The 26,440-nt window shown below is 37.7% G+C and overlaps 1 protein-coding gene across 1 annotated transcript; it reads right to left on the bottom strand.

The window, feature by feature from the left end:
- Positions 1–26,440, bottom strand: bpnt1 (bisphosphate nucleotidase 1). Its single transcript, XM_069931252.1, has 8 exons — positions 26,224–26,440; positions 22,569–22,673; positions 22,053–22,160; positions 20,132–20,180; positions 19,535–19,626; positions 13,514–13,711; positions 11,118–11,223; positions 1–1,071 (listed from the first exon to the last, which is right to left on the bottom strand). Exons 1-8 carry the CDS (start codon positions 26,341–26,343, stop codon positions 923–925), a joined length of 927 nt encoding a protein of 308 aa, XP_069787353.1. The 5' UTR covers positions 26,344–26,440; the 3' UTR covers positions 1–922.

Raw genomic sequence — 26,440 nt, 5'->3', positions numbered from 1 at the left:
CCAATTCAAATTATTTAATAGATGCACATCAGAGATTAAATCAGAGATTCTTGCACAATTGCAGCTAGATATCTTGGAATTCTGACGCTTTTCTTCCAATTTTAGATCAAAATATAAATCAACTGATGAAACAAAATTTATTGACATAGATTGCTTCAAGTAATCACAGTAACTTAGAACATGTTTTTCTTTCTTTGGGTGCCTGTAGATTTTGTCAAAGTAGTGATAAATAACCACTTTGTTATTCATTTTCATTTAAATAGCATGAAACAAGAGCAATTTATTTTAAAACTATACCCTGCAGAATTTAGCATTTTGGATCAAGATCGGTAGTTATGCCTTCAGCTCTTAGCTCTATTCTTACATTATGCTGTTCTGTTCCTCAACTTCCCTTTATTATATTCGTTAAAATTCATTTCTTTAATTGGGCATTTTATCATCTACCCTATTAGTGCAACAGAGCAAATTCTGTTAAATAGCTGTTCTATTAAATTTATTTTATAAATTGTAATCAAAAAGTAATCTGATCCAAGGTGCTTAATTAAAATGTTATTAAATATAATTTTACATCGAGACTTTAAAGAGATACTAGGATAGAATAGATTTTAAGAAACAATGTAAAAGATGAGAGATTTGCCTCAGATGTACATAAATTACTGGTAGCTTCTGATTGCCAATGTCACACATGCCACCAAACAGTATTAAAGGATGAAATAGACTTTGTAGGAGTTAGAACAATGGCAGCAATTTTCTTTGTTGTTGACAGGATGGAAAATGCACTGTTACCACAGAACAGTCATAAAGCAGCATTGAAGATAAGTTGCCTTGATTCAGAGTTAAAAAAAAACAAGTCCCCAGAAGTAATGATTTTATTTGAAAAGGTACACAAAATTATATGGAGAATATTTTGATTACAACATTTTTAGGGAATTAGGGCCATTTTAACAGAATCAGGAACACGCTTTGCATAATAGTCAAAATTCCTCAATGATGCAAGGACTCCAGCTGAGTTTGCATGTTTCACATCTTTGTGATATTGGAAAGGATTCCCATGAATGTCGGTCAATTTACCTAAAAAGACCAAAGAATTACAATAAAGATATAGTCAAAAAAGACAGTTCTAATTTATTGCCTTGAAGTAATTAATGTTGTAAATATTGGAAGTAGCAAGCTAAGGCAGTATTAGAATCTACAGAATCTTTATTAGATTCAAATAATATCAGCTAGGTTTTAAGCACCAAATTACATACAGGTTTCCTCTGAAAATATTAAAAACCAAATCCCAAAGGAAACTCCTTTGCGGAGATAAGACATTGTACAACATTAGCCTTTAACACACACAAGTTGGACAAGGCTCATAAAAAGGAATCTCAAAATGCTACCTTCCAGAAGCTTGTCATCAAGCTGTAAAGTTAAAATTACAGTTACAATGACCTCCATTATGTTTGGGACAAAGACTGTTTTCCTTTATTGCCCCTGTGCTCAAGTTTTAAATTTGTAATCAAACAATTCACATGATTAAGATTATACATTTACATATTTTATTCAAGGGTATTTGTGTATATTTTGGATTGAGCATGTAGTACTTTTTATACACGTCCCCTTTGGGACGTAGCATTGGTATGCATATTTTAATACTTTGTTGGATATCCCTTGCATGCAATGACTGCTTGAAGTCTGTGATTCATGGACATCACCAAGTGCTGAGTATCTTCTCTGGTAATGCTCTGCCAGACTTCTACTGCAGGCTGCTTGTTTTGGGGGCTTACCTGCCTTCTCCCCATATCCCCCAATTCCTCTATCATGTAAAAATTTATCTAACTGAATTTTAAATATGTTTAATGAGGCAGCCTCAACCACTTCCCTGGTTAGAGAATTTCAAACATTCACTGCTCTCTGCGAAAAATTATTTTTCCTCATCTCTGTCCTAAATCTACTCCCCCGAATCTTGAGACTGTGTCCTCTAGTTTTAGTTTCCCCAGCCAGCTCAAAAAACCTTCCTACATCTATCCTATCCATACCCTTCATAATCCGATGTTTCTATAAGATCTCCTCTCATTCTTCTAAACTCGAGCGAATACAATCCTAGACGATTTAATCTTTCATCATAAGTCAACCCCTTCATCCCAGGGATCAACCTAGTAAACCTCCTCTGGACCATCTCCAAAGCCAGTATATCCTTCCTCAAATAAGGAGACCAGAACTGGACACAGTACTCCAGGTGTGGTCTCACCAGTACCTTATACAGTTGCAACATTACCTCCCTACTCCTGAATTCAATTTCTCCAGCGATGAAGGCCAACATTCCATTTGCCTTCTTAATAACCTGCTGCACCTTCAACCTAACTTTTTGCGATTCATGCACAAGCACTCCCAAGTCCCTCTGCACAACAGTATGCTGTAGTTTTTCACCCTTTAAATAATATTCAGCTCTTTTATTTTTCTTGCCAAAGTGGATAACCTCACACTTACTAACATTGTACTCCATCTGCCAGACCTTTGCCCACTCATCCAGCTTAACTATATCCCTCTGCAGACTCTCCACATCCTCATTACAATTTGCTCTTCTACTCAATTTGGTGTCATCCGCAAACTTGGCTACACCACATTTTGTCCCCTCCTCCAAGTCATCAATGTAAATGATGAACAGTTGTGGGCCTAACACTGACCCCTGCGGCACCCCACTTACTACTCTCTGCCAACCTGAAAAACTCCCATTTATCCCGACTCTCTGCCTCCTGTCAGACAACCAATTTTCAATTCAGGCCAATATATTTCCCCAGACTCCACTTTCCTGTAACTTACTGATAAGTCTCTTGTGCGGCACCTTATCAAACACTTTCTGGAAATCCAAATATACATCAACCTGTTCCCCTCTATCCACCGCACCCATTATATCCTCAAAGAATCCCAACAAGTTTGTCAAACAAAATCTGCCCTTTCTAAAACCATGCTGCGTCTGCCTGATTGAACCCTTATGTTCCAAAAGTTTCACTATTTCATCTTTAATTGGCTTCAAGCATTTTTCTAACCACAGACATCAAGCTAATTGACTGATAATTTCCAGTCTTCTGCCTACATCCCTTCTTAAAAAGTGGCGTGACATTTGCTGTCTTCCAGTCTGCCGGGACCTGCCCAGAATCCAAGGAATTTTGGTATATGACCACCAATTCATCAACTATAATTTCTGCCATTTCCTTCAGAACCCTTGGATGCATATCAGGACCAGGTGATTTGTCTGGCTTTAGTCCCATTAGTTTCTCCATCACTACTTCCTTTGTAACAACTATTTTATCAAGGCCCTCCCCAACATTCGCATCCTAAACTCCGCACTTGGGCATGCTGGACACATCTTCCACCGTGAAGATTGCCACAAAATATTTGTTTAATGCCTCGGCCATTTCCTCATTTTTTGCTACCAGTTTTCCTTTCTCATCCTCCAAGGGTCCTATGTTAACTCTGGCCACCCTCTTCCGTTTTATATATTTATAAAATTTTTTGCTTTTTATATTTTGTGCCAATTTACTTTCATAATCCTTTTTCCCATTTCTTATTACCCGCTTTGTAACCCTTTGTTGTCTCTTAAAGTTTTCCCAATCTTCCAGATTCCCACTGCTCTTTGCAGCTTTGTACACCTGCGCCTTCAATTTTATACTCTCCTTTATTTCCTTTGTTAATCACGGTTGATTTTTCCCTCCCTTGCTGCCCTTTTTCCTGACCGGAATATATTTTTGTTGAGCATTACAAAATATTTATTTGAAAATCTTCCACTGTTCCTCAACTGTTTCATCAATTAGCCTGTGCTCCCAGTCCACTCTGCCCAATTCCTCCCTCATCCTATGGTAGTCACCCCTGTTTAAGCATAATATTAGTTTTAGATCTAACTATTTCCCCTTCCATCTGAATGAGAAATTCAATCATACTATGATCGCTATTTCCCAGATGGTCTCTGACTATTACATTATTTACTCTACCTATCTCATTGCACAACACTAGATCCAGGAGAGCATTTTCTCTTGTGAGTTCCTTAACATGCTGCTCAAGAAAGCTATCGCGGATGCATTCTATGAAGTCCTCTTCCAGACTCCCACGACCAACTTGATTTTCCCAATCTATGTGGAAGTTAAAGTCCCCCATGACGACTGCCGTATCATTATTACATGTCTCACTTCCTGTGCCACTAAACTATTGTTATATGGGCGATAGATAACACCCACCAATAACTTTTTCCCTTTGTTATTCTTTATCTCTACCCAAATGGACTCAACATTATGCTCTTTAGATCTTATATCATCCCTCACTACTGCCTGGAGCTCATCTTTGATTAAGAGTGCAACTCCACCTCCCTTACCATCCTGTCTATCTCTGCACCACCTGATAGCCTTGAAAGTTTAATTCCCATTTCGGGTCACCTTGTAGCCATATTTCCGTGATAGCTACCAAATCATAGGCATGGGTACCGATTTGCGCCTCAAGTTCACTAACCTTATTTCTAATACTGCGGGCATTCAGATAAAGTGCCCTTATGCTCTTTGTCCTTTTAATATCTAGTGACTTCTCTTTTCTTTTGATTTTTCTGCCCACTATTTTTCTTTGTAATTTTCTTAACACTATCATTGACCCGAAAACTCACTACACCATCTGATTTTTTACTTTCTCCTCCCAACATTACTTTTCCTATTTTACTTTTCCTGGCCATTACTTTATCGTCCCTACCCTTTTTCCTATCACTCTGGTTCCCATACCCCTGCCAAATTAGTTTAAACCTTGCCCCACTGCTGTACCAAACAAACTTGCCAAAATGTTGACACCTTTTGGATTTAGGTGCAACCCGTCCTTGTAAAGATCATGCCTTCCCCAAAAGAGATCCCAATGATCCAAGAAGCCAAATCCTTGCCTTGTACATCAGCCCCTCAGCGACACGTTCATTTTCCTTATCCTTACATTCTTTTCATCACTTGCATTTGGAACAGATAGTAATCCCGAGATCACCACCCTAGCGTTCTTGTCTTTCAGCTTTCGTCCCAGCTCACTGTAATCCCTTTTCATTACCTCCTCCCTTTTCTTGTCAATGTTGTTTGTACCCACATGTACGAAGACATCAGGCTGCTCTCCCTCTCCTCTCAGAATATTTTGGACCCGATTTGTGATATCTCGTACCCTTGCACCAGGGAGGCAGCACACCATGCGGGTATACTTATCTGGCTCACAGAACCTCCTGTCCGTACCCCTGTCAATGGAGTCCCCAATAACTACTGCATTTCTCCTTTTCCTTTTCTTTTGCACCCTCTGCCAGGCTCATTGCCATTGACCTGGTGCCCGTGGCCATCTTCTGTCCGGTCATCTCCCTCAACAGAATCCAACACAACATAATTGTTGCTGAGTGGGATAGTCACTGGTGTGCTCTCCATTTTTCTCGCTTTTTTCTTTCCCCCCCTGACGGTTTCTCACTTACCTGACATGGGTTCTGGAGTATTTATCGCCCTGAAAGTTGAGTCAATTAACTCCTCACTCTCCCTTGCAAGCCGCAGGTCATCAATCTGCAACTCCATATCCCTAATTCGCTCCCTTAGTAACTGCATCTCGGTACACCTGGTGCAGATGTGGCCATTTTGGAGGGTGGAGGTCACCCATTGTTCCCACATCTGACACCCAGTACAGAGCACTAACCCTATTGGCATGACTCTGAATATGAAGGCAAATAACTCAGCTTACCTTTTCTCCTTGCCTGCTTTTGCCAAAGCCTGATAAGCCAAAGCCAGGAAGTCTCACTCCTTCACTGCTCCACTCACTCACTGAGCCACTCCTCGCTGGCCGCTCCCTCCCCTTTCACTCCTTTTATTGGCCCCATCCCACTGACTCATCTCACTGGCTCTAAACAAAGACCTGGAACACCTGGACAGCAAAGATGCATACATCAGGATGCTCTTTATCAACTACAATTTGGCATTTAACACCATCATCCCCTCAAAACTAATCAGCAAACCCCTAGACTTTGGGAGTTAACATCCCACTGTGTAATTGGATCATGGATTTCCTCACCTCCAGACCACAGTGAAGATTGGTAATAACTTCTCCTCCACAATCTTCGTAAGTACCGGCGCACCACAGGGCTGTGTTCTTAGCCCTCTACTCACTTTACACCTATAACTGTGTGGCTCGGTACAACAATAACACCATCTACAAATTTGCTGACAATATCACAGTAGTGGGTTGTCTGCAGGAAGGAGATGAGTCTGCTTACAGGATGGCGATTGAAAACCTGGCTGAATGGTGCACCAACAACAACATTGCACTCAAAGTCACCAAAACTAAGGAGCTGATTGTTGACTTCAGCAAAGGAAAGCTGCCAGAGGTCTACGATCCAGTGATCATTGGGGGAAATCAGTGGTAGAGGATGTTATGTATATATGCCTGCATGCATGTGGTGACTGTCACTTCGTTATATACTGTACTGGCAGGAAACCATCTTTAGCTTGTATTAAACTATTAAAGAAGCTTCATGTCTCTGTATACTTATGTATTGCTAAAACCAAGAATACATAAGAGGAGGTAAGAAAATTTAGGTTCTTGGTAGTCTCAGATGATCCTTCCAAGACCCAACACACCAATGGCATAGTGAAAAAAGTGACTCTACTTCCTCAGGATTTTCCAGAGGTTTGGTGTGACACCAGAAACTCTGGCAAATTTCTACAGAGGTGTGGTGGAAAGTCTGGTATGGGAACACCAATAACGCTGAGCGTTAAGCCCTCCAAAAGATAGAGGAAACAGACCAGGACATCACAGGCAAAACCCTCTCCACTACTGAGTAGGGAATGCTGCCATTTGAAGTCACTAGCAACCACCAAAGACCCACACCACCCAGCACAAGCTCTGTTCTTGTTGCTGCTATCAGGGAAGAGATCTCAAGACAAACTCAGAGACTCATTTAAGGACTCTTACTTGTGCGCTTTATTGATTTTCTTTTGTCCTCTCTGTATATCAGTTTGTTTACATTCATCATCTGTTTACAGTTCTTTTACTTGTTTACATGTTTACCCTGTGTACAATTTATTTTTTTGCACTACCGATTAGTAGTAATTCTGCTATGCCTGCAGAAAAAAGAAATCTCAGGGTTGTATGCGATGTCAAGTATGTACTCTGACAATAAATCTGAACTTTTTCCAGAAGACTGCAGGCTCTTTTAAATACTTCTTGGCAAACTAATCTGGCCATCTTGTTGCTGTGATTAACTAGTGGTTTACATCTTGCAGTGTTGTCTCTGGCTGTAACTACAGACTCCAAAGGTGATCAAAAGCTTAGAAGCAAGCCTAGCTCTCTTATACCTCCACCCATGAAGCAATTAAACATACCCAAGAACTCAAACACCTGTGAAGCCATATGTCAGAAATATTATGGTTCCTTGAAATGAGACTATATATAAAAAGTGCTGTAATTTCTACATGGTCAAACCAAAATGTATACAAATAATCTTGAATAAAATCTGGAATGTGCAACTTAATTAATGTCATTTGTTTGATTACAAATTTAAAAATGTGGGATTTTTAATTTAAAGTATTGGAGAAGTTTAAATTTGGCCCTTTTTTTATTGGTTGGGTTAAAACTTTATATACGAACCCGAATGCTAAGGTGGTAACAAATGGTCAAGTTTCATCATCGTTTAAATTGACGTGTTCAACTCAACAAGGCTATCTATTGTCACCAGCTCTGTTTGCATTGGATATTGAACTGTTAGCTCAAACAATAAGGCAGAATGAACAGATAAGAGGGATGAGAGTTATGGATGAAGAGTACAAGATCAATTTATTTGCAGATGATGTTTTGATATATTTAACAAACCCAGAACAATCATTGCCACAATTGCTGGAATGTTTATTACAATATGGAACATTATCTGGATATAAAGTTAACTGGGACAAGAGTGAAATTTTGCCAGTTGGAGAAGGAGACTATTTAGAGTATAAAAACATTATAAAACTGAAATGGTCTGATAAAATTAAATATTTAGGAATAATTGTAAATACTGAGTATCAATCTTTATACAAGTTAAATTATGTTCCTTTATTAAAAAAGATTAAAGCAGATTTAATTAAGTGGAAAGATCTTCCGTTAACTTTAATTGGTCGAGTTAATTGTATTAAGATGAATATTTTTCCTCGTATTCAATATTTATTTTAATCAATACCATGTTCTCTTTCGAAGGGTTTTTTTTCAGGATTTAAATAAAGTTACGAGAGAATTTATATGGAAAGATAAATTACTGCGGGTAGCATTATGTAAACTTTCTCGGAAGTATGTGTTAGGTGGGCTTCAATTACCCCATTTTCAAAATTATTATGAAGCAGCCCAATTGAAATTTATTAGTAGACTGATGGATTTGGACCAACCCCCGAGTTGGGCTAAAGTTGAGATGACTTGTATTTCTGAAGTCAACATAGGAACATAGGAAGTAGGAACAGGAGTAGGCCAAAAATGGCCCATTGAGTCTGCTCCGCCATTCAATACGATCATGGCTGATCTAATTTATGACCTAACTCCACCTACCTGCCTTCTCCCCATATCCCCTAATTCCTCTATCAAGTAAAAATTTATCTAACCGAATTTTAAATATGTTTAATGAGGCAGCCTCAACCACTTCCCTGGTTAGAGAATTCCAAACATTCACTACTCTCTGGGAGAGTAGTGTATCAATTTATATTTCGATGGAATGTAAACTTGTTTTAATATGCTAATATTAAAACATGTATTAAAGCTATGGACTAAAAAAAATAAGATTTTAGGATCAAAAGGATATAACAATCAGCTTATTTCTTTTTCAATGTTTAATAGTCATTTAACAAGCTGGGATTCTAAGGGTATAAAAACATTACGGGATTATTTTGTAGAAGGACAGTTTCTTTCTTTTAATCAATTGAAAGAGCATTTTGATATTGCTGAAAATTCTTTATTTGTTTATTATCAACTTCGAGCTTTGGTGAAAAATATGTATGGTAGAGAGATAATTTTAACTGTATTGACGGAATTCGAGTCTTTGATTTCTTCTATACCAAAAAGGGGTTATATCTCTTATGTCCCAAGTATTTCAAGATAATATGGATAAACTGGAAAGGGAGAAGTCTAAGCTTAAATGGGAAAATGATTTAGCTTTTGTTTTTCCTGAAGACTACTGGGCAGATATGTCATGATAGCGTTACTAAATTGACAAATGTGCGGTATGGAATGGTTAATTATAACTTTCTACATCAGTTGTATTTAACCCCAGAGAAATTGAAAAAATATGGTTTTAGTAATTTGGATTCTTGTTTTAGATGTGGTGTATATACTGGCACTTTTTTATATGCTGTTTGGTCTTGTGTGTGTGTACAACCATTCTGAGATGAAATTAAGTTAATTTTGGAAAAATTATATAACTAATTATATAACTATTTTTTTAATGGGTTACACGATTCCTTTAAAGGGATTGGGGTTGGATAAATTTCAAATTGCATTTATATATTTAGCATTGTCTGTAGCTCGAAAATGTGTAGCAAGTACATGGAAAGATAACAGTGATTAATATAATGCGATGGCATAATGAATTGAAAGCTTGTATTGTTATGGGAAAAAAATTACATATAATCTGCATGATAATTATTCTTTTTTGTTAATAAGTGGTTACCATATTTGGAATATATGCATTTAGATATATTTTGATTTATTATATATTCTTAGTTTCTGTTTATATATTTTTTGGCTCTCCTTAAGAGAGCTGGCTGACAGGGTGGGAGGGTGGGTGTGGATTTGATTTAACTTTTTGGGTTTTTTTCTTTTTTTTCTTTTTGTTTTTTTAAATTGTTTATTATATATATATATATATAAATATAAATTTTCTTTATGGAATGTATTCTGTATTACTACTAATGATCCTTCAACTAAATAAAGTTTAATTAAAAAATGTTTAAAAATGTGGTGTACAGGGGCAAATAAAGGAAAAATGTGTCTTTTCCCCAAACATAATAAAGGACACTGTATACAAGAAAGTATTGTAGTGAGATCCAAATTATAGCAATAGTAGTAAATAGCTACCCTTGAATAACTAATTTCAATTTGTCTTTCTAAATGCAAAATTTCACTCAATTTGCGTAAATTCAATGATTGGAATGGTTTATGGAAAGTTCTTTTCCAACTGCCTCAATAATTTATTGCATCAGTCTGTTCATTTAACTAAGGTTGATCAGGCCTTTACTCTGGGGGGAAAAAAACGACATGGTTGTATCAAGTTAAATCAAATACACCCAGAAGGTATTCTTTCTTTTAAAAAAATGTATATAAATGCAACATTCATATCTTTGTATAAAATATAACAATCTTGATATGAACATGAATTTACATGGAAAATTAATCTTATTCTATTTATAAAGAACAAATGAAAGCTCAAAATTGAGCTATTTAAGAAAATGACTTTAGTAGAGTAAAATGACTTGCACTGGGATCAAACACAAAAATCTTTGTGCAACTGAAAATGTTATCTGCAAAGAGAGTTAAGGAATAAGACAGCAAAATAATAGAACTATTTACATCTATACTTATGATATGGTACAGTGGGGAGGGGACTGGTTGTGCAGTATCTACGAAGTTTATTCCTGATGTCAATTATGTCAATGCAGGGACGTGTCGGATCAGGATCAAAATGGGTTTGCTGTGATTGACTGCAAAAAACAAGGGAATCCTTGTGGAATGTAGAACAAATATGAATCACCAAGGAGGATGAAGATGGTTTAAATTGTTTGAAGGACAAACTAGGAATGATGGCCATGGCAAATGGTGCAAGAGGCTATCCAGAAATGGTGGAAGGATGTAGGGGAAGAAAATGCACACTCTTTTAAAACGGTGATAGTTATAAGGAATTCAATGAGGAGAAATGTAGCAAAATAGTATTTTCCAAACAGCTGCAAGAGACAGATCAAGCAGGTGTGAAGGGCCGAGTATCGAATCATTATGACTCATATTAGGTTCAACAATATGGAAAAATATTTGGAGATTATGAAGATAGAAGATTTATAACAACTCAAAAACAAACTAAAGGGTGCATTTGATTTTGAGATAGGTTCATCAGTACAATCTATAGATCTACCCACCAGAAACAGCATGAAGAATAGCCTCAGGGGCACAAGTATCCCATTTCTGACAGCCTGGACTAGCAAAGATATAAGCAGAAGCCTTCCCTTCTATAAGCTGCAAGACCTGCAAAAAATTTTTTAAAATATATTAAGAAAGACACAATAGGAAATTAGTACATGTTCTTTTGTACAGGGAATGATTGAGATGCACAGACTGAAGTAGGGTCCAACAATTATTTAAAGTGTAACATCATCTTTAATATTAAAAAAAATGCTAATCGAGATCACAGAAGCAGAACAATGATGCCTTGATTACAAGGGCTGATCAAAGATGTAGCGATTTTAAAAGGACAGAAAGGTCAAGAACTCTGATTGTGAAAATATTTCCTGAGTTCAAGGCAAGCAAATGGAGATGTGATGCATCAGAAATGGCAAGATCAGAGAGGTGATGTAGAGGTAAAGAGGAACCAACATCAAGGAGGATGTAAAGCTGGAAAAAAAGATAGAAAACAGCAATGGTTTAGATCAGGGGTGTCAAACTCAAATTCACGGAGGGCCAAAATTAAAAACTTGGATTAAGTCGAGGGCCGAACTAAATATTTATTGAAAATTTTCAACAACATCTGCATGTTTTCTCTTCTTTCAACATATGTAATGTTAAACTTTAGGATATAACTTTAGGAGGATAATGTCAGGTCAGGAGTAGGTAGCTCAAGTTCACCCTTTGCTTGACCTGAGGGAAACCTATTTGGTCCCTGTGGAGATGTAGTCAGCATTCACAGGCTGTGTCCATTTTGGCCTGCATCAGGACTCAGCATTTCCTGCTCACTCCTCAGGCTCTAGGCCTCTATTCACCCTCGACCCACCATCCCTCTACCTGACCAGTCCTTTACCCAACCTCTACTCACCCCTCACTCCACTCGCTCTGCCTCTACCCACCCCATCCTATACACACCCCTCTACTGCCTCTCCCCTCAACCTGTTCCTCCCTCTACCCATCTCTCACCCTCTAATCACCCTGCCCCTCCCCTTTTACCTCTTCCCTATCCACCCCTCCTTCTACTCATCCCTCCCTCTAACTGCCCCTCGCACCACCATAACTTCCCCTGCCCATTACTCCTCACCTACACCCTCTGCCCACCCCTGCTTACCCACCCACTCAGGCCCAGCGCGCTGCCGATCAGCCTTTGCGGACAGCCACCATCTCTCCCTTCACGTGCAGGGCCGAACCAGCCATCCCCGGGGTCCGCGCGGGTGCAAGCGCTGAAGGCCGCGGCGACCGGGAGAAGCGCGCTCGCGCTGTGGAAGGGCCGTCCGTTGCCAGTGGCGCGGGGCTCGCGCTGCCCGGGGGCCATGCGCAGCCTGCCATGCCCGTTGCGCCGACAGGAAATCACAGGCGCTCGCCCATCCGCCGCACCGCTCGACAGGTGGGAGAAGTGACTGGTTGCGCGGGGAGCCTTCCAACGAGCTTGCCGGCTGATGACATCGACAGACTTTTCGTGTTACAATTTTGTTTTCCCCGTTTTCAAAGTTTGCACGGTCAACCTGCAACACTCTTGCTCCCTCCGCGTCCCGTGGATCTGATGCCCGGGTGTTGTTAGGATTCCCAGCAGAAGGTTTGTGGAACTTTACTATTCTGGATTCCTTTTTGAGAATATTCTGGCCATCTTTTAAGGGGGTGGTTTTAGGGGGGAGGGGATAGTTAGGGGGTGGAGAAGGATGTGCAATGAAGGGGGAGGATGGTGGGGGTGACATTACCAAAAAACAGCATCGGCTCTCGCTGCAGGGCGGGCCACCTCTAATACATTTTTGAAATGATCTTGCGGGCCAAATATAATTATATTTGGCCCGCGTGCCAGAGTTTGACATGTGTGGTTTAGATAAAACATGGTAGAAGAGTACCCCAACAATGCAAACCTATCTATGGAAGAGTTTGGGATTGATAAAGATATCAGTAGCACAAGCTAGCAGTGTTACAAGTGCTAGGAGATAATATTATAAACTACATTCAGGACTGTACAATCATGAAAGCAGTCAGGGAATGAAATGGAATTTGTTTTGAGGCTTGAAAATTTTTTTCCCCATTTTAAAATTTTTTGGAATGCTTCCTATTCAAAAAAACAATTAACATAGCAGTCCTAAAGTAGGTCAAGAGCAGGATACAGATGTAGACATTTATAAGGCATCATTGTGCAAGTTGAAAAGCACGAGGAAACCGAGTATTGAAGTTCCAAAGTTTGCTGACAGGAAAGGAGATGGCTCCCTAAACTTGTCCACAAAAATCCCAAATTCTACTCTAGAACCTCTCCAAGGTCTTAAGATACCACGAAGAGCAACAAAAACAAGGTGTAGAATGGTTTTTAAAGTAATTAAAATGTCAAAATCACCCCTTCCAATTATTTTTCAGCACATACCTTATTACCCGCTCCTCCAACTCTTATCACTTCATCAACATTCATTGCACTGATGCAATCATTTACTAGTTTGTTGCTGTGGGATCGGGATGTTGTGATAATATGTTTCCCTTCTGGCACTTCTTTCACCTCAATTCCAAAAATTCCAAGATTCAGGACCCCCCAAATGGTCCGACCAACCACAGCATTAGGTCCAGCCTGAAAGAAATACAAAGTACAACTTTCTGACACAAAAACCTGATATGCAGGATTTATCTTCACTACTTCAATTGCAATATGAGACAAAATAAAACTCAAAGCAGCCATTTAGCACAGCAAAATTTAAATAAAATCAAAGATGGACAAATTTTATACCAAACAAGGCAACCTTAAATTTATTAAATTAGTAACCACTTTTTTCCCCAGATACACAATTTGTCAGGCTATAATATTGCTAATATTTTGGTAATGTCATACCACATTCTTCTTCATTTTGAAAAGCTGATTTTGGATTTCTATCAGTACAAATAAGCTATTTCAAAGCAGCCTTGTGCCATAAGTTCTCTTTTTGTCTGTAGAAATAAGAGACATACAACAAGGACATTGAAGCTTTTATATTAATTTCAATTTTTGATTATAAATTGTCTCCCAATTGATTAAATTAAAAGTAGAAAGTGATTAAAATACTCAGGTCAGGGAGCAGCGAATAAATAAACTGAAAAGCATCGTGTCACCTGTAATCCTCCCTTGCACAGACATCCCTCTGTTCTCATTACCCCTCTTGCTCTCTGCAGATCAAAAACTGTTTTCAGTTCTAAAAATGGCTACTGATCTAGAATTGCAAATCTTTTTTTCTTCAGGGATGCTGCCTGACCTGTTGAAAATTTCCTGCATTTTGATTTTAGTTCAGATTTCCATGGGGGCGTGACAAAATGGCATAGAGGACAGATGTGCGGTCCTACTCCTCCCCAGCCAGTTTTTTTTAAATACCTGTTTTTAAACTTTAATCTAAGTATATAAATGTTTTATTTCTACTTCTAAGTACATTATTTGTCTATAATGGCAGCTAATATTAAAAAACCTAAGACTTACCTGTCCAGCTGGAACCCCAGAATTGCCGTCGGGAACTTCCAAGTCACAGAGAACTCTGGCTAGGTTGAATATTACGCCGGCGCCGGTCTTGTCTCCACAAGATGGCGCTGGCTTGTTGATAAAATCGGCTGACATTGACCTGCGCGTCCATGATGTCGGGCGCGCGGGCGACCTGAATGATCAAAGACCCCTTGAGTCCGCGCTGCCATCGGAAGAGACGGGGACGCACAGGAGGGCATTGGAGATCGCCCCTGCGCGGCCCGTGGCCCTGCTGGGAATGCACGGTGCCTCCAGGGTCCGCGACTTATTGGAGCGTGTGTGGGCTGCGGGGGGCCCCGAGCAGCAGCGCCCCGATTTGTTTGGGGTGCTGTCATCGGGTGTGCAGACCCGAAGCCACACAGGAAAAGGCCTGACAATGGTAAAGAAGAAGAAGATTTACCTTTAACTGCCAGCTCACAGGAACAACTGGAGGAGAAGTTTAGAGAAGGTGGGTCCCAAGATGTGGTACTGGAATATGGACTGAACTCTATTTTTTACTGTTTTGGAAGGGATTGCCTACCATCTGGATAATATGTCTCACCAAATGTCCCAAATGCAAACTACAATGTTTAATGTGTCTGAAGATATATCCACACTTAAGAGAGATGTTAATAAATGCCTTACTTCAGTGGATGTAGTACAGGAAAATTAAAAAAAAACTTGAGACAGCTTTCTCTGAATGTAAAGAGCAAGTCATACATAATAAGGATAAAATAGAGAAAGTGTAAGATTTGTTCGTGGATTGGGGAATTCAGAAGAGAGATTTATTGATAAAGATTGATTCATTGGAAAATAAAAGTCGGAGAAATAATGTAAAAATTGTGGGCCTTCCAAAAGATATTGAAGGAGCAGATCCAATAAAAAATTTTTAAGGACTGGATCCTCGAGATGTTGGGTAAAGAGTTCTTTCCGGGTGGTTTAGTATTGGAGAAGGCACATAGAGCGCTAAGTAAGAAATCGTTACTGGGACAGCCTTAAAATTCATTTAATTCTAAGGCAAAAGGTGTAGCGATTTTTGTGCATAAGAACTTATCTTTTGAGTTGCAGACTGTAGAAGGGAATGCTGGGAGGGTTTTAAAAGTGAACTGTAAAATCTTTAATGAACTTTGGACTTTATTTAATATCTATGCACCTAATGTAGACGATGAGTGTTTTATTTTAGACGCTTTTTTGTTATTGTCAAGCTAATAAAAATATTTTAGTTGTGGGGGGATAATTGTGTTTTGGATCCTTTGATGGATAAATCCCCAAAATGTATTAGAAAATCAAAGATGGCGATACAAATTGGGGCTTTAATGAAAGATTTAAATTTGGTAGATATTTGGAGAAGGATTAATCCTACTGAGAAATATTTTTCTTTTCATTCTTTTCGACATGATTCTTTTCTAGACTAGATTTTTTTTAATATCGGCACATTTACAAGGAAAGGTATTGCAGGCAGAATATAAGAGTAGAGTTATATCAGATCATTCTTTATTATTTTTTTCTTATGAAAGTTCAGAGGTAGTATGTTCATCCTATAGATGGAGATTTAATACAATGTTGTTGGAAAAACCTGAGTTTGTTACTTTTGTTAAAGAACAGATTGATTTTTTCTTAATTGAAAATGCTAATTCAGTTAAAAGTTGTTTTATATTATGGGATGCATTAAAAGCTTATTTAAGAGGGCAAATAATTAGTTATACTACTAAAGTTAAGAAAGGATATATGGCTGAAAGTCTTAAATTAGAAAAGCAAATTGATGAACTGGAGAAGGAATTTCAGAAGAGAGTGACAGAAGATCAGAAAATAGCTTTGACTAAATTGAAACTGCTATATAATACGTTACAGACTTATCAATTTGAATGTTTACTAAGCCACGATATTATGAGTTGGGTGAGAAGACACACAAAGTACTTGCAGAAGGAACACACCTCAAGGGTTATTAATGCTGTTAAAAAGAATTCAAGTTATCTATAAACTTCAGGAAATCAATGACCAGTTTTATTTAAAAATTATATTCTTCTGAGGGGAGACGGGATAATGGATCTATTGATTCTTTTTTATCTACATTAACGTTAGCAGCATTAGAAGAAGAGGATATTATAGATGTGGAAGCTCCATTTACAGATTTAGAAATTAAGACTGCTATGTTGGAAATGCCTAATTTTAAGTCACCAGGTGATGACGGGTTTTCAGTGGAATTTTATAAAGTTTTTTTATGAGGATTTATCCTCGGTGTTTGGGGAGGTACTACAACAAGTGACTGAACATTACAAGTTACCAGAATCTTGATATAGTGCTTTAATTACTGTAATTCCAAAGATAGAGATCCATTAAAGGTGTCTTTGTTTAGACCTATTTCTTTATTGAATGTGGACTATAAAATAATAGCTAAAATGTTAACAAATCGACTGGCTAAATATTTGCCTAAATTGATACATGTAGACCAAACTGGTTTTATTAAAAATAGACATGCTTCAGATAATATTCTTCGATTAATTAGCTTGGTCAATGCATATCGGCAGCAACCCAACCATCCAATGGTGGTTGCACTTGATGCAGAAAAAGCTTTTGATAGGGTTTAATGGGATTTTTTATTTAAGGTTTTGGAAAAGTTTAAATTTGGCCCTTTTTTTATTGGTTGGGTTAAAGCTTTATATACAACCCGACTGTTAGGGTGGTGACAAATGGACAAGTTTCATCGTCATTTAAATTGACACATTCTACCCAACAAGGTTGTCCATTGTCACCAGTCCTATTTGCATTGAACCGTTAGCTCAATTAATAAGGCAAAATGAACAAATACAAGGGATGAGAGTTCTGGATGAAGAGCATAAGATTAATTTATTTGCAGACGATATTTTGATATATTTAACAAACCCAGAACAATCCTTGCCACACTTACAGGAATGTTTATTACAGTACGGATCATTGTCTGGATATAAAGTTAATTGGGATAAAAGTGAAATTTTGCCGGTTGCTGAAGGAGATTATTCAGTTTATAAAAATGTTACTAATTTGAAATGGTCGGATTAAAATTAAATATTTAGGAATAATTGTGAATGCTGAGTATCAATCTTTATATAAATTAAATTATGTTCCATTATTGAAAAAGATTAAAGCAGATTTAATTAAGTGGAAGGACCTTCCGTAACTCTAAATGGCCGGGTTAATTGTATTAAAATGCATATTCAACGTCTGTTTCAATCTATACCATGTTTTCTTGCAAATAACTTTTTTCAGGACTTAAATAAAATCACTAGGGAATTTTTATGGAAAGTTAACTACCAAGGATACCATTAAATAAACTTACCTGGAAGTATGCATTAGGTGGATTACAATTACTTCACTTTCAGAACTATTATGAAGCAGCCCAACTTAAATTTATTAGTGGTTTGATGGTTTTGGATCGGCCTCCAAGTTGGGCTAAAGTTGAGATGGCATGTATTTCTAAAACCGAAATACATCAATTTATATTTCGGTGGAATATAAATTTATTACGGGAGTATAATACGCCGATATTAAAACATTTATTGATGTTATGGGCAAAAAAGAATAAGATTATAAGATCAAAAAGTACATTATTTATTTTAACACCATTATATAATAATCAGCTTATTCCTTTTTCATTATTTAAGTCATTTAAAGAATTGGGATTTTAAGGGTATAAAAAATTACAGGATTGCTTTGTAAAAAGACAATTTATTTCTTTTAATCAATTGAAAGAATGTTTTGGTATCGCAGAAAATTCTTTGTTTGTTTACTATAAACTTCTATCATTGGTTAAAAAAAAATGTATGGTAGAGAGATGATTTTACCTGTCTTGTCGGAATTAGAGTCTTTGATTTCTTCTATATCAAAGAAGGGCTATATTTCTGTTATGTATCAAGATAATATGGATAAGCTGGAGAGATGATTTTACCTGTCTTGTCGGAATTAGAGTCTTTGATTTCTTCTATATCAAAGAAGGGCTATATTTCTGTTATGTATCAAGATAATATGGATAAGCTGGAATGGGAGAAATCTAAGCTTAACTGGGAAAATGACTTAACTTTTGTTTTTCCTGAAGAATATTGAACTGATATGTATTATGATAGTGTTACTAGATTGACAAAAGTACGATATGGAATGGTTAATTACAATTTTTTGCATCAGTTATATTTAACTCCTGAGAAATTGAAGAAATGTGGCTTTAGTAATTCAGATTCTTGTTTTAAATGTGGTACATGTGTTGGAACTTTTTTGCTTGCAGTTTGGTCCTGTTTGTATGTACAACCATTTTGGGAAGAAATTAAGTTAATTTTGGAAAAATTGTTCAAGTTTAAGTTACCATTAGATCCATCCATTTTTTTTATTGGGTTATGTGATTCCTTTAAAGGGATTGGGGTTGGATAAATTTCAAATTCCATTTGTAGATTTAGTATTGTCCATAGCTCGAAAATGTATAGCAAGTACATGGAAAGATAATACAGTGATTAATATAATGCGATGGCATAATGAAATGAAAGTTTGTATTGTTATGGAAAAAATTTCAAATGTTTGCATGATAATTACTCTTTTTTTGTTATTAAGTGGTTACCATATTTGAATTATATGCATTTAGATGTTCTTTGATTTATTTTATTTTTAGTTTTTCTTTATTTTTTTTTTGGTCTCTCCTTAAGAGAGCTGGCTGAAGGAGTGGGGGGGGGGGGGGGTGGAATTTAATTTTGAAAAATTTTCTTTTTTTCTCATTTTTAATTTTATTTTTTTATTCTCAATTATATATATATATATATATAGATATATTTATAAATGTCTTGTTATTGTTTGTATTTTGTATGATTGCCAATAATTTTTCAAATAAATAAAGTTTGTAAAAAGATTTCCAGCACACACATTTTGAGAGGTTTTTCTTCTATTGTATAATGTATTTTAAAAAAAACATACCTGATAGTTGTAATATGGCTGATTGATCACGCCAGCTATTGCTTTACCTCCACAAGAAATTCCAATAAGCACGGTCACATGATCTAAGAAGCCTATGGATAAATATGATAAAATTACCTTGAAAATAAAAATCAGCATTAGATTGGGCCACTCAATCAAAGGCAGAACACCTTGTCATATTAGCCATAAACTCGGTCACCTTCACAATATGGTTGATTTTCACTGAAATTAGAAAATCTCCAAAATACCTGGAACAAAAATTAAAATCTCAAAAGATGATTTACCACTATTTATTTATAAATAAAAGCTTGTGCGGTAGCAATAGAGAAAAGTGCCTTGATCAGCAAGATTTTTAACCTGTTTGCATTCCAAACTTGGAAAGAATTAACATGCATATTCAACCATAAGAGCAAGTTCATTTATTGCTTCTCTCTGGAGTGTAATTTATCCAAGAGTTCATTAATGTGAACATCCATTTTACATCAATAAAAGTTCAATAATTTCTCTAAATTCTCTACTTTTCTGATCTTCTGATTCAACTAACTTAAAACATCTGTTTTGAATCTCTAACCAATACTAAAATAAGCATCAGCCTACCTTCTGTGAATTCCTTTGTTCCATCAAGAGGGTCGACCCAAACCACTATCTGAAATGTATTGGATAAGATGTTATATTGTTTTTCAAAATATTAACTAAAAAGAACTTCACAATTGTTTCAAGTTTTCTTTCAATGTTCTAATATGTAAATGTTTTTCAACATTATCTCAGTTATGTTTGAGTTATATGATTGCATTGCTCATGCCCACATTGAGTACCATAAGCAGTTTGAGGGACGACCCATGTATATTTTTTCTTCTTTCTTTGGCTTGGCTTTGCAGACGAAGATTTATGGAGGGGGTAAAATGTCCACGTCAGCTGCAGGCTCATTGGTGGCTGACAAGTCCGATGCGGGACAGGCAGACACGGTTGCAGCGGTTGCAGGGGAAAATTGGTTGGTTGGGGTTGGGTGTTGGGTTTTTTTAACATATTGATATCTGGACTCCCAAAATTAAAAATACAATCCCATTCCATTAGAACATATATATGGTTGACTAAAGATTTGAACAAAGTTTAAGTCATTTAAGACAAAGGTTAATTTAGGTAGAAACTATTTCTACTGGTTGGAAGTTCATACAGTAAAACCCCCTGGTATCTGGCACCTATGGGAATTGGTAAATGCCGGATAAGTGAATTTTCCTGTTGCAGCATTGTGTCGATTGGTGAACCAACAGTGAGGAGCACCAATTTTAAACTTTTTTTTTTAACCTATTTATTTTCCGTTTTTTTTTCCCCGGTTGCTTGAATTCTGGAAAACAGGGCTTTTACTGTATTGCCTCAGGAAGCACAATTTTCCAGACTGATGTTAGGAGAATTTTTTTTCCCCCATACAGTGAATGGCATAAATTTAAAACTTTTCAGCCAAAAGCTATAGAAGCATGACAATGTTTCTATACCTAATTCTAATATTTTAAAATTTCTTTTAATCAAAACCAATAAAAAATATAAGTAATAGACAAGTACATCAATTTAGGCAGCTTAACAGATGAAGAAGCTCAAGTTAATACCCTTTTCTATATTTCCACACGATTCCTTAAGACATAAATGGAGGCCATTCAGCCCAACAAATCTATGCCAGTCTCAGAGTAATCACAAAAAAAAAGGTGGTGCTGCCGGAGCTGATGTAGTGTCAGCCCTTCTGCTAGTGAGGACCCAGGAGAGCAGAGAAAGCACTATTCCAATGTGTACAACCGCCTGGTCCTAATGGTAGCAATTCTGTACTGGCTTTGAATGACCTGTTAAAGGAGCCGACGTTGTTTGATTTTATAATCCTATAACCACGGAGTCCGTGGCCAAGATGACAGCACCTGCTCAGCAGCGGTCACAAGGGGTTGCAGACTCTAGGGGAGCAGGGGACCAGTGCAGGGCACTGGAAACGGGAGGAACATCCTTGGTTGAGAAGGAGAAGCAGAGATGGCCCTACAGGATGATGACTACAACAGTGGACCAACGAGGGGCTCAATGGCTACACAGGCTGCAGGAGACTTGTGGTTGGGGGGACTTGCACAGGCAGCGGGCTGCAGGAGACGGACTCATGGGAACCAGGTATCAGAGCCAGGATTCAAGGCAGTGCTTTGGGTAAAAAGGGCTCCTAAAGGGCCTTTTTTTACTGATTCGTGTTGAAGCTATGGGATAGAGCTCGGATTGCTAATGGAGAAGAGGCAGAGGCTGTTGTAATGCAAGATGTGAATGCACTCACACACACTGTGCAAAATAGGACAGCAAAATGCCAGTTCCTGCAAATTCTTACTCCATCTTAACACATTCTTCAAACTAGTTTCACCAGGCATAAATAAAAATTGGAAAGAGACAAATGAGAAATTAAGCAATGAGTTAGTCAAGTGTTTGAAACTTGTGTTCTGTGAAACTTCACAGAACATTTTTTCAGCAGATTAAGCCTTCTTATCTATTTACACCTCACCTCTTCTTCCGTGAAATGGCTGTACTGATCTGGACACGTGTATTTCAACACTTCTTCAGATTGTCCACTTTCAATTAAATCTTCATCAATTTCTTGGGAAGGCAAATTCTAAAAACAGGTGTGCTGCAGTTATAAGGCTCATCTCTTCAATCACTTTATAACCTTTATAATGTGATGAAATGGTTATGTTCTTGAGCAGCAAGTAATCCAAAAGCCTAGCTGGAATGATTACTCAAATATTGCACCACAATTAATAATAATCACATATACTTCCACCACCCATCTTGATTGGGAACAGCTTGCTGGCAAAGGGGAATTTGAATAAACTAGATGTGTTTATTATAATAAAATTAACAATTGATTAAGGCAATGTTAGAAAATAGAGAAATAATTAATAATCCAGCAGTTCTCTGATAAATAAAACACTCCCAATACTGATACAAACAAGAAGCAAATAAAAAAACTCCGGAACATTAATGTAGAAATATAAACTTAACAATGTACTAAAATCTTTACCTCCTCCCCAATTATAGTTAGTTTGGGGTATTTACGTGCCAAAGATGAGCAGATGCTTTGCTGAACCAATCGATCGGCTTTTGTTTGCAAGTCATTTGCTCCAGTCTATATAGTAAAAAGGAAAAACGTAAATAATTAATATATATTTGTTCTTGTTTAGTGCAAAGATGAAGTATAATATGAATACTACACACTACACAAACAGTGATATGTTTGTTCTTGTTTAGTATAAAAGCCAAATAATGTAGAAAATACCACAGTATATATTGTAAACTATATTCTACACAGACAGGGATAACTGAATGATCTAATTCCAGGAGTCTTACAAATTAAAGTAAAACCCCTAGTGTCTGGAATTTAACCAATCGGCAAAAAAATATAGGAAAATAAAATTGAAAATTAAAATAATAAAATATGAGGTAAAATATGTACATTTAAAATTGTAAATGTTCTCTGAAATAACACATAAACCTTTGGTGAAGAAGGGAGCAGCAAATATTCAGCACAAGAGTGTCTTGGTTATGCTTTGTTTGTTGCAGCTGTTTGACAAAGTTGTGTAAAAGAACAATGGCTTCGCCCAAGGTGAAGAGCTGGTTGATGGCGCTAATTATTGGCATGACTCTCAAGTTGCCTCCTTATCCCTGCTTAATTAGAGTCACCCCAGACAGAGGCTTTATCTGTAAACTTGAGGGATGAGTGGGGGCTTAATTATCTATAAATGTTGTTGGTCTCTCGGGTGGCTCCTTGGAGGCGGAGGAACCTGCAGATCCAGGGAAGGTTAAATGTTTTCAAAGAATGTGAATGAAAATAAAGTAAAATACTTTTAAGAATTATATATTTATGCAAGTGAAGTTCAGTGTAAGTACAGTATAGTATTTTTGTCTTTCAAATGGTTTATTCTTAATGAAGGTGTATTAGTTTAGCATTTTAAAACTAAGTCTCAAGCAACTGGAAAATACACTTATTCAGCATCTAGTAATCCCCATAGGTACTAGCTATCAAGGGTTTTACTTCAATGGGTTAAAAACCAGTCTGCAGAACCAGATGTTTCAACAATTTGCAGGCATTTTTGAACTGGAAAATGCTAAATAAATGAAACAGCAATTATTCTGTACTTGTGAATCCATGAGTTCAAGACAAAAAAAATATTCTGCAAATTTAAACCTTTTCTGGGAAAGCTCATTGTTAATAAAAGTTCATTGTGAATCACTAAAGTCTGCAAATGCTGTGATTGTAGTAAAAACACACAGGAATGCTGGAGGAACTCAGTCAATCTCGCAGTGTTCATAGGAGGTAAAAAAATATTGCCAACGTTTCAAGCCTGAGCCCTTCTTCAAGGAAGAACGCTGGCTAAGTTCCTCCAGCATTTCTGTGTTTTTACTTTAATAAAAATGAACTGAACAAACTAAGTTCACAAATCTTAACAAGGTGTTTGAGAGCAGAAGACAAGAATACCACAATTGTTTAAACAAAATAGTTGTTCTGCATTTTCTTATGCAAAGTTATCTAGAGCAAAGGAAGGCAGAGACAGCTAAATGAAGACGTGCAAAATTTTGACATTGGACCGACTAAAAAAACTACTTGGTACAAGGACTATGGATTATAGTATTTGTGTTGTGGCCAAAAGATATCAGGAATGAGAGAGAACTAATATTTTACAAAATATATCAACTAAAATACGTATACACACAGCCTTGAGGCTGAGGTGAACAGAGCCTTCAGGACAGTGAATCCTCAGAAAATGCCCAGTCAATCCTTACAATCTATGGGAACCAATTCATTCAAGTTTTTGCAGACATGTTCAACCTTCGGAAAGGACAGTCACAGGTCCTCACCCGCTTCAAAAGGGCATCCATCATTCCAAGAAGAGCAAGGTGATGTGCCTCAGTGGCTCTCAACTGGTGACATTGACATCGACTGTGATAAGGTTGATTATGGAGTAAATCACCTCCTGCCTCAGGAAGGAACTGGACCCACTTCAGTTTTCCTGTCAAGCAGCAGGTGCCATTTTGGTGCCCCTCTATGTTAGAATCACTTAGACTTAGGAACACTTCCATCAGGCTGTTGTTCATAAAGTACAATTCAGTTCAACAGCAAAACTCATGACTAAGCTAAATGATCTGCAAATCCATCTGTCCCTCTACCGCTGGATCCTTGATTTCCTCAACAGAAGACCCCAATCAATGTAGATCAGAAATATCACCTCTCTGACCATCAACGCAGGGCTGAATGCTTAGTCCCCTACTCTATTCCTTGTACAATCACGACTGGGTTTCTTTTGGCATCATCTATTGTCTAGTGCTGAACACCGCTGTTATACTTGTATAATGAATTTGTGTTGCAAAAAATGTACATTTACATAGTGCTTTCTCATGAACATTTGTGTGTCAAATGACCCTACAACCGTTGTCATTGTCGTCTGTATTGATTGCACATGCAATCAATGTGCACAGGGCAAACTGCCATAATGTGATAATAACCAGATCGTTTGTTTGCAATGATAAAGCCCTTGTTCTTTCCAAATTGGTATAGCACACTCAACACAGATGTACACACACAATAATGCAGAATCTTTTCAATTCTGCAATGGCTATCGGTTCTGGCAGTCTACAAATTACACTGGGCCGATAACGTATCGCAATTTAAAATTTTCACATACTAACGATTTGTTTCTGGCTGACTGAAGAGGCGCCGAGTAAAGTTTTACCCACCGCATCTCAAAAGGATACGATCAAATTCTGATGAAAAGTAATTGACTTAAAATGTCTCTCTCTGTGATTGTACAGATTCTATCACCAATGTGTCTATGTACAGATGGGAGTGTAGGATGACTGTGATTGGCTGAGAGTGTAGCCACGCCTACTGGCAGGTCTTAAAGGATTGCTCCTCGCCAGACCAGGTCATTCTGGACTGGTCGACCTACTTGTGATATGCTCCAGTCTTTTAGTTAATAAAAGCCTTGGTTTGGATCAACAAGTCTTTGGTTCTTTCGACATGCATGACACTCTCCATGTTGTCTACTTAACATTTAAATATTTATGTTCAAAACGTCCAGGGGGGTTGGGCATGAATTGGGTGTAACTGGGCGGCACCGGCTCTTGGGTTACTGTGCTGTATGTCTATAATTTAAATTTCTAACTGCTGCAGTGTTTTGCTTTTGGATGTGACTGAAAACTGCTGAAATATACCTGACTGTGCACGAATACTTTTTAATCTCTATTTGTATTATGCTTGCAGCCCTCAACAAACAGAACTGCTCATGCCACAGATCAGAAGCATGGCTCCTGGGGAATCAAAGGTTAGTATTACAATCACTATGGTAAAAGGGCACAAGGATGAAAAAAAATAACCATCGGCCACAAATCAAAAGGCATTCTGTAGATCAACTAACAAGCTTGAAACCACGCCAAGGGCAACTGCGCAGAATCCCACCGAACATATTAATATATACAATATGAATACAAAAAGAGACTGTATATAATGGCATGGGGAACAATACAGGCAACCGCAGGAGGCAAAAGGCGCATCAACTTTTGCTTCCATTTGTAGCCGAACTGAGAAGAGGACAATTCAAGTCCCTGCGATCCGACGCGGAAGTTCGGGTTCAAAGCGATTTCAGGGCGACGAGCCAAGCCCGGTCCAACCAACAACCCACCTTCTCCACGATGCTCAAACTCCCGCCGCTCAACACTCGGTGGATGATTGTCTGCGCCTTCTCTGCAATCGCGAAAGACGAGGCCAGCAACCTCATGAGGAAAGCCGGGTTCGTGGCCATGCTCGACGAAGAAGAGAAGTCCTCACTTGCTCATCAGCCGCCACTCGCTCGACTGCGAAACGCACAGGCATTGCCAGCCTCCTCACTTGGATTGACA

Source organism: Narcine bancroftii, chromosome 4 (assembly GCF_036971445.1).
Source record: "Narcine bancroftii isolate sNarBan1 chromosome 4, sNarBan1.hap1, whole genome shotgun sequence".
Lineage (NCBI taxonomy): Eukaryota > Metazoa > Chordata > Chondrichthyes > Torpediniformes > Narcinidae > Narcine > Narcine bancroftii.
The sequence above is the reverse complement of the archived record's forward strand: the minus strand, read 5'-3'. Positions and strand labels throughout refer to the sequence as shown.

Coding starts and splice junctions, on each gene's coding strand:
- bpnt1 (XM_069931252.1), bottom strand. CDS start 26,343: ATGGCCACGAACCCGGCTTTCCTCATGAGGTTGCTGGCCTCGTCTTTC. Junction 13,712..19,534: donor AGCCATATTACAACTATCAG/GTATGTTTTTTT, acceptor TATTTCTTTCAG/GCTGGACCTAATGCTGTGGT. Junction 11,224..13,513: donor TTGGAGGAGCGGGTAATAAG/GTATGTGCTGAA, acceptor AATTTTTTGCAG/GTCTTGCAGCTTATAGAAGG.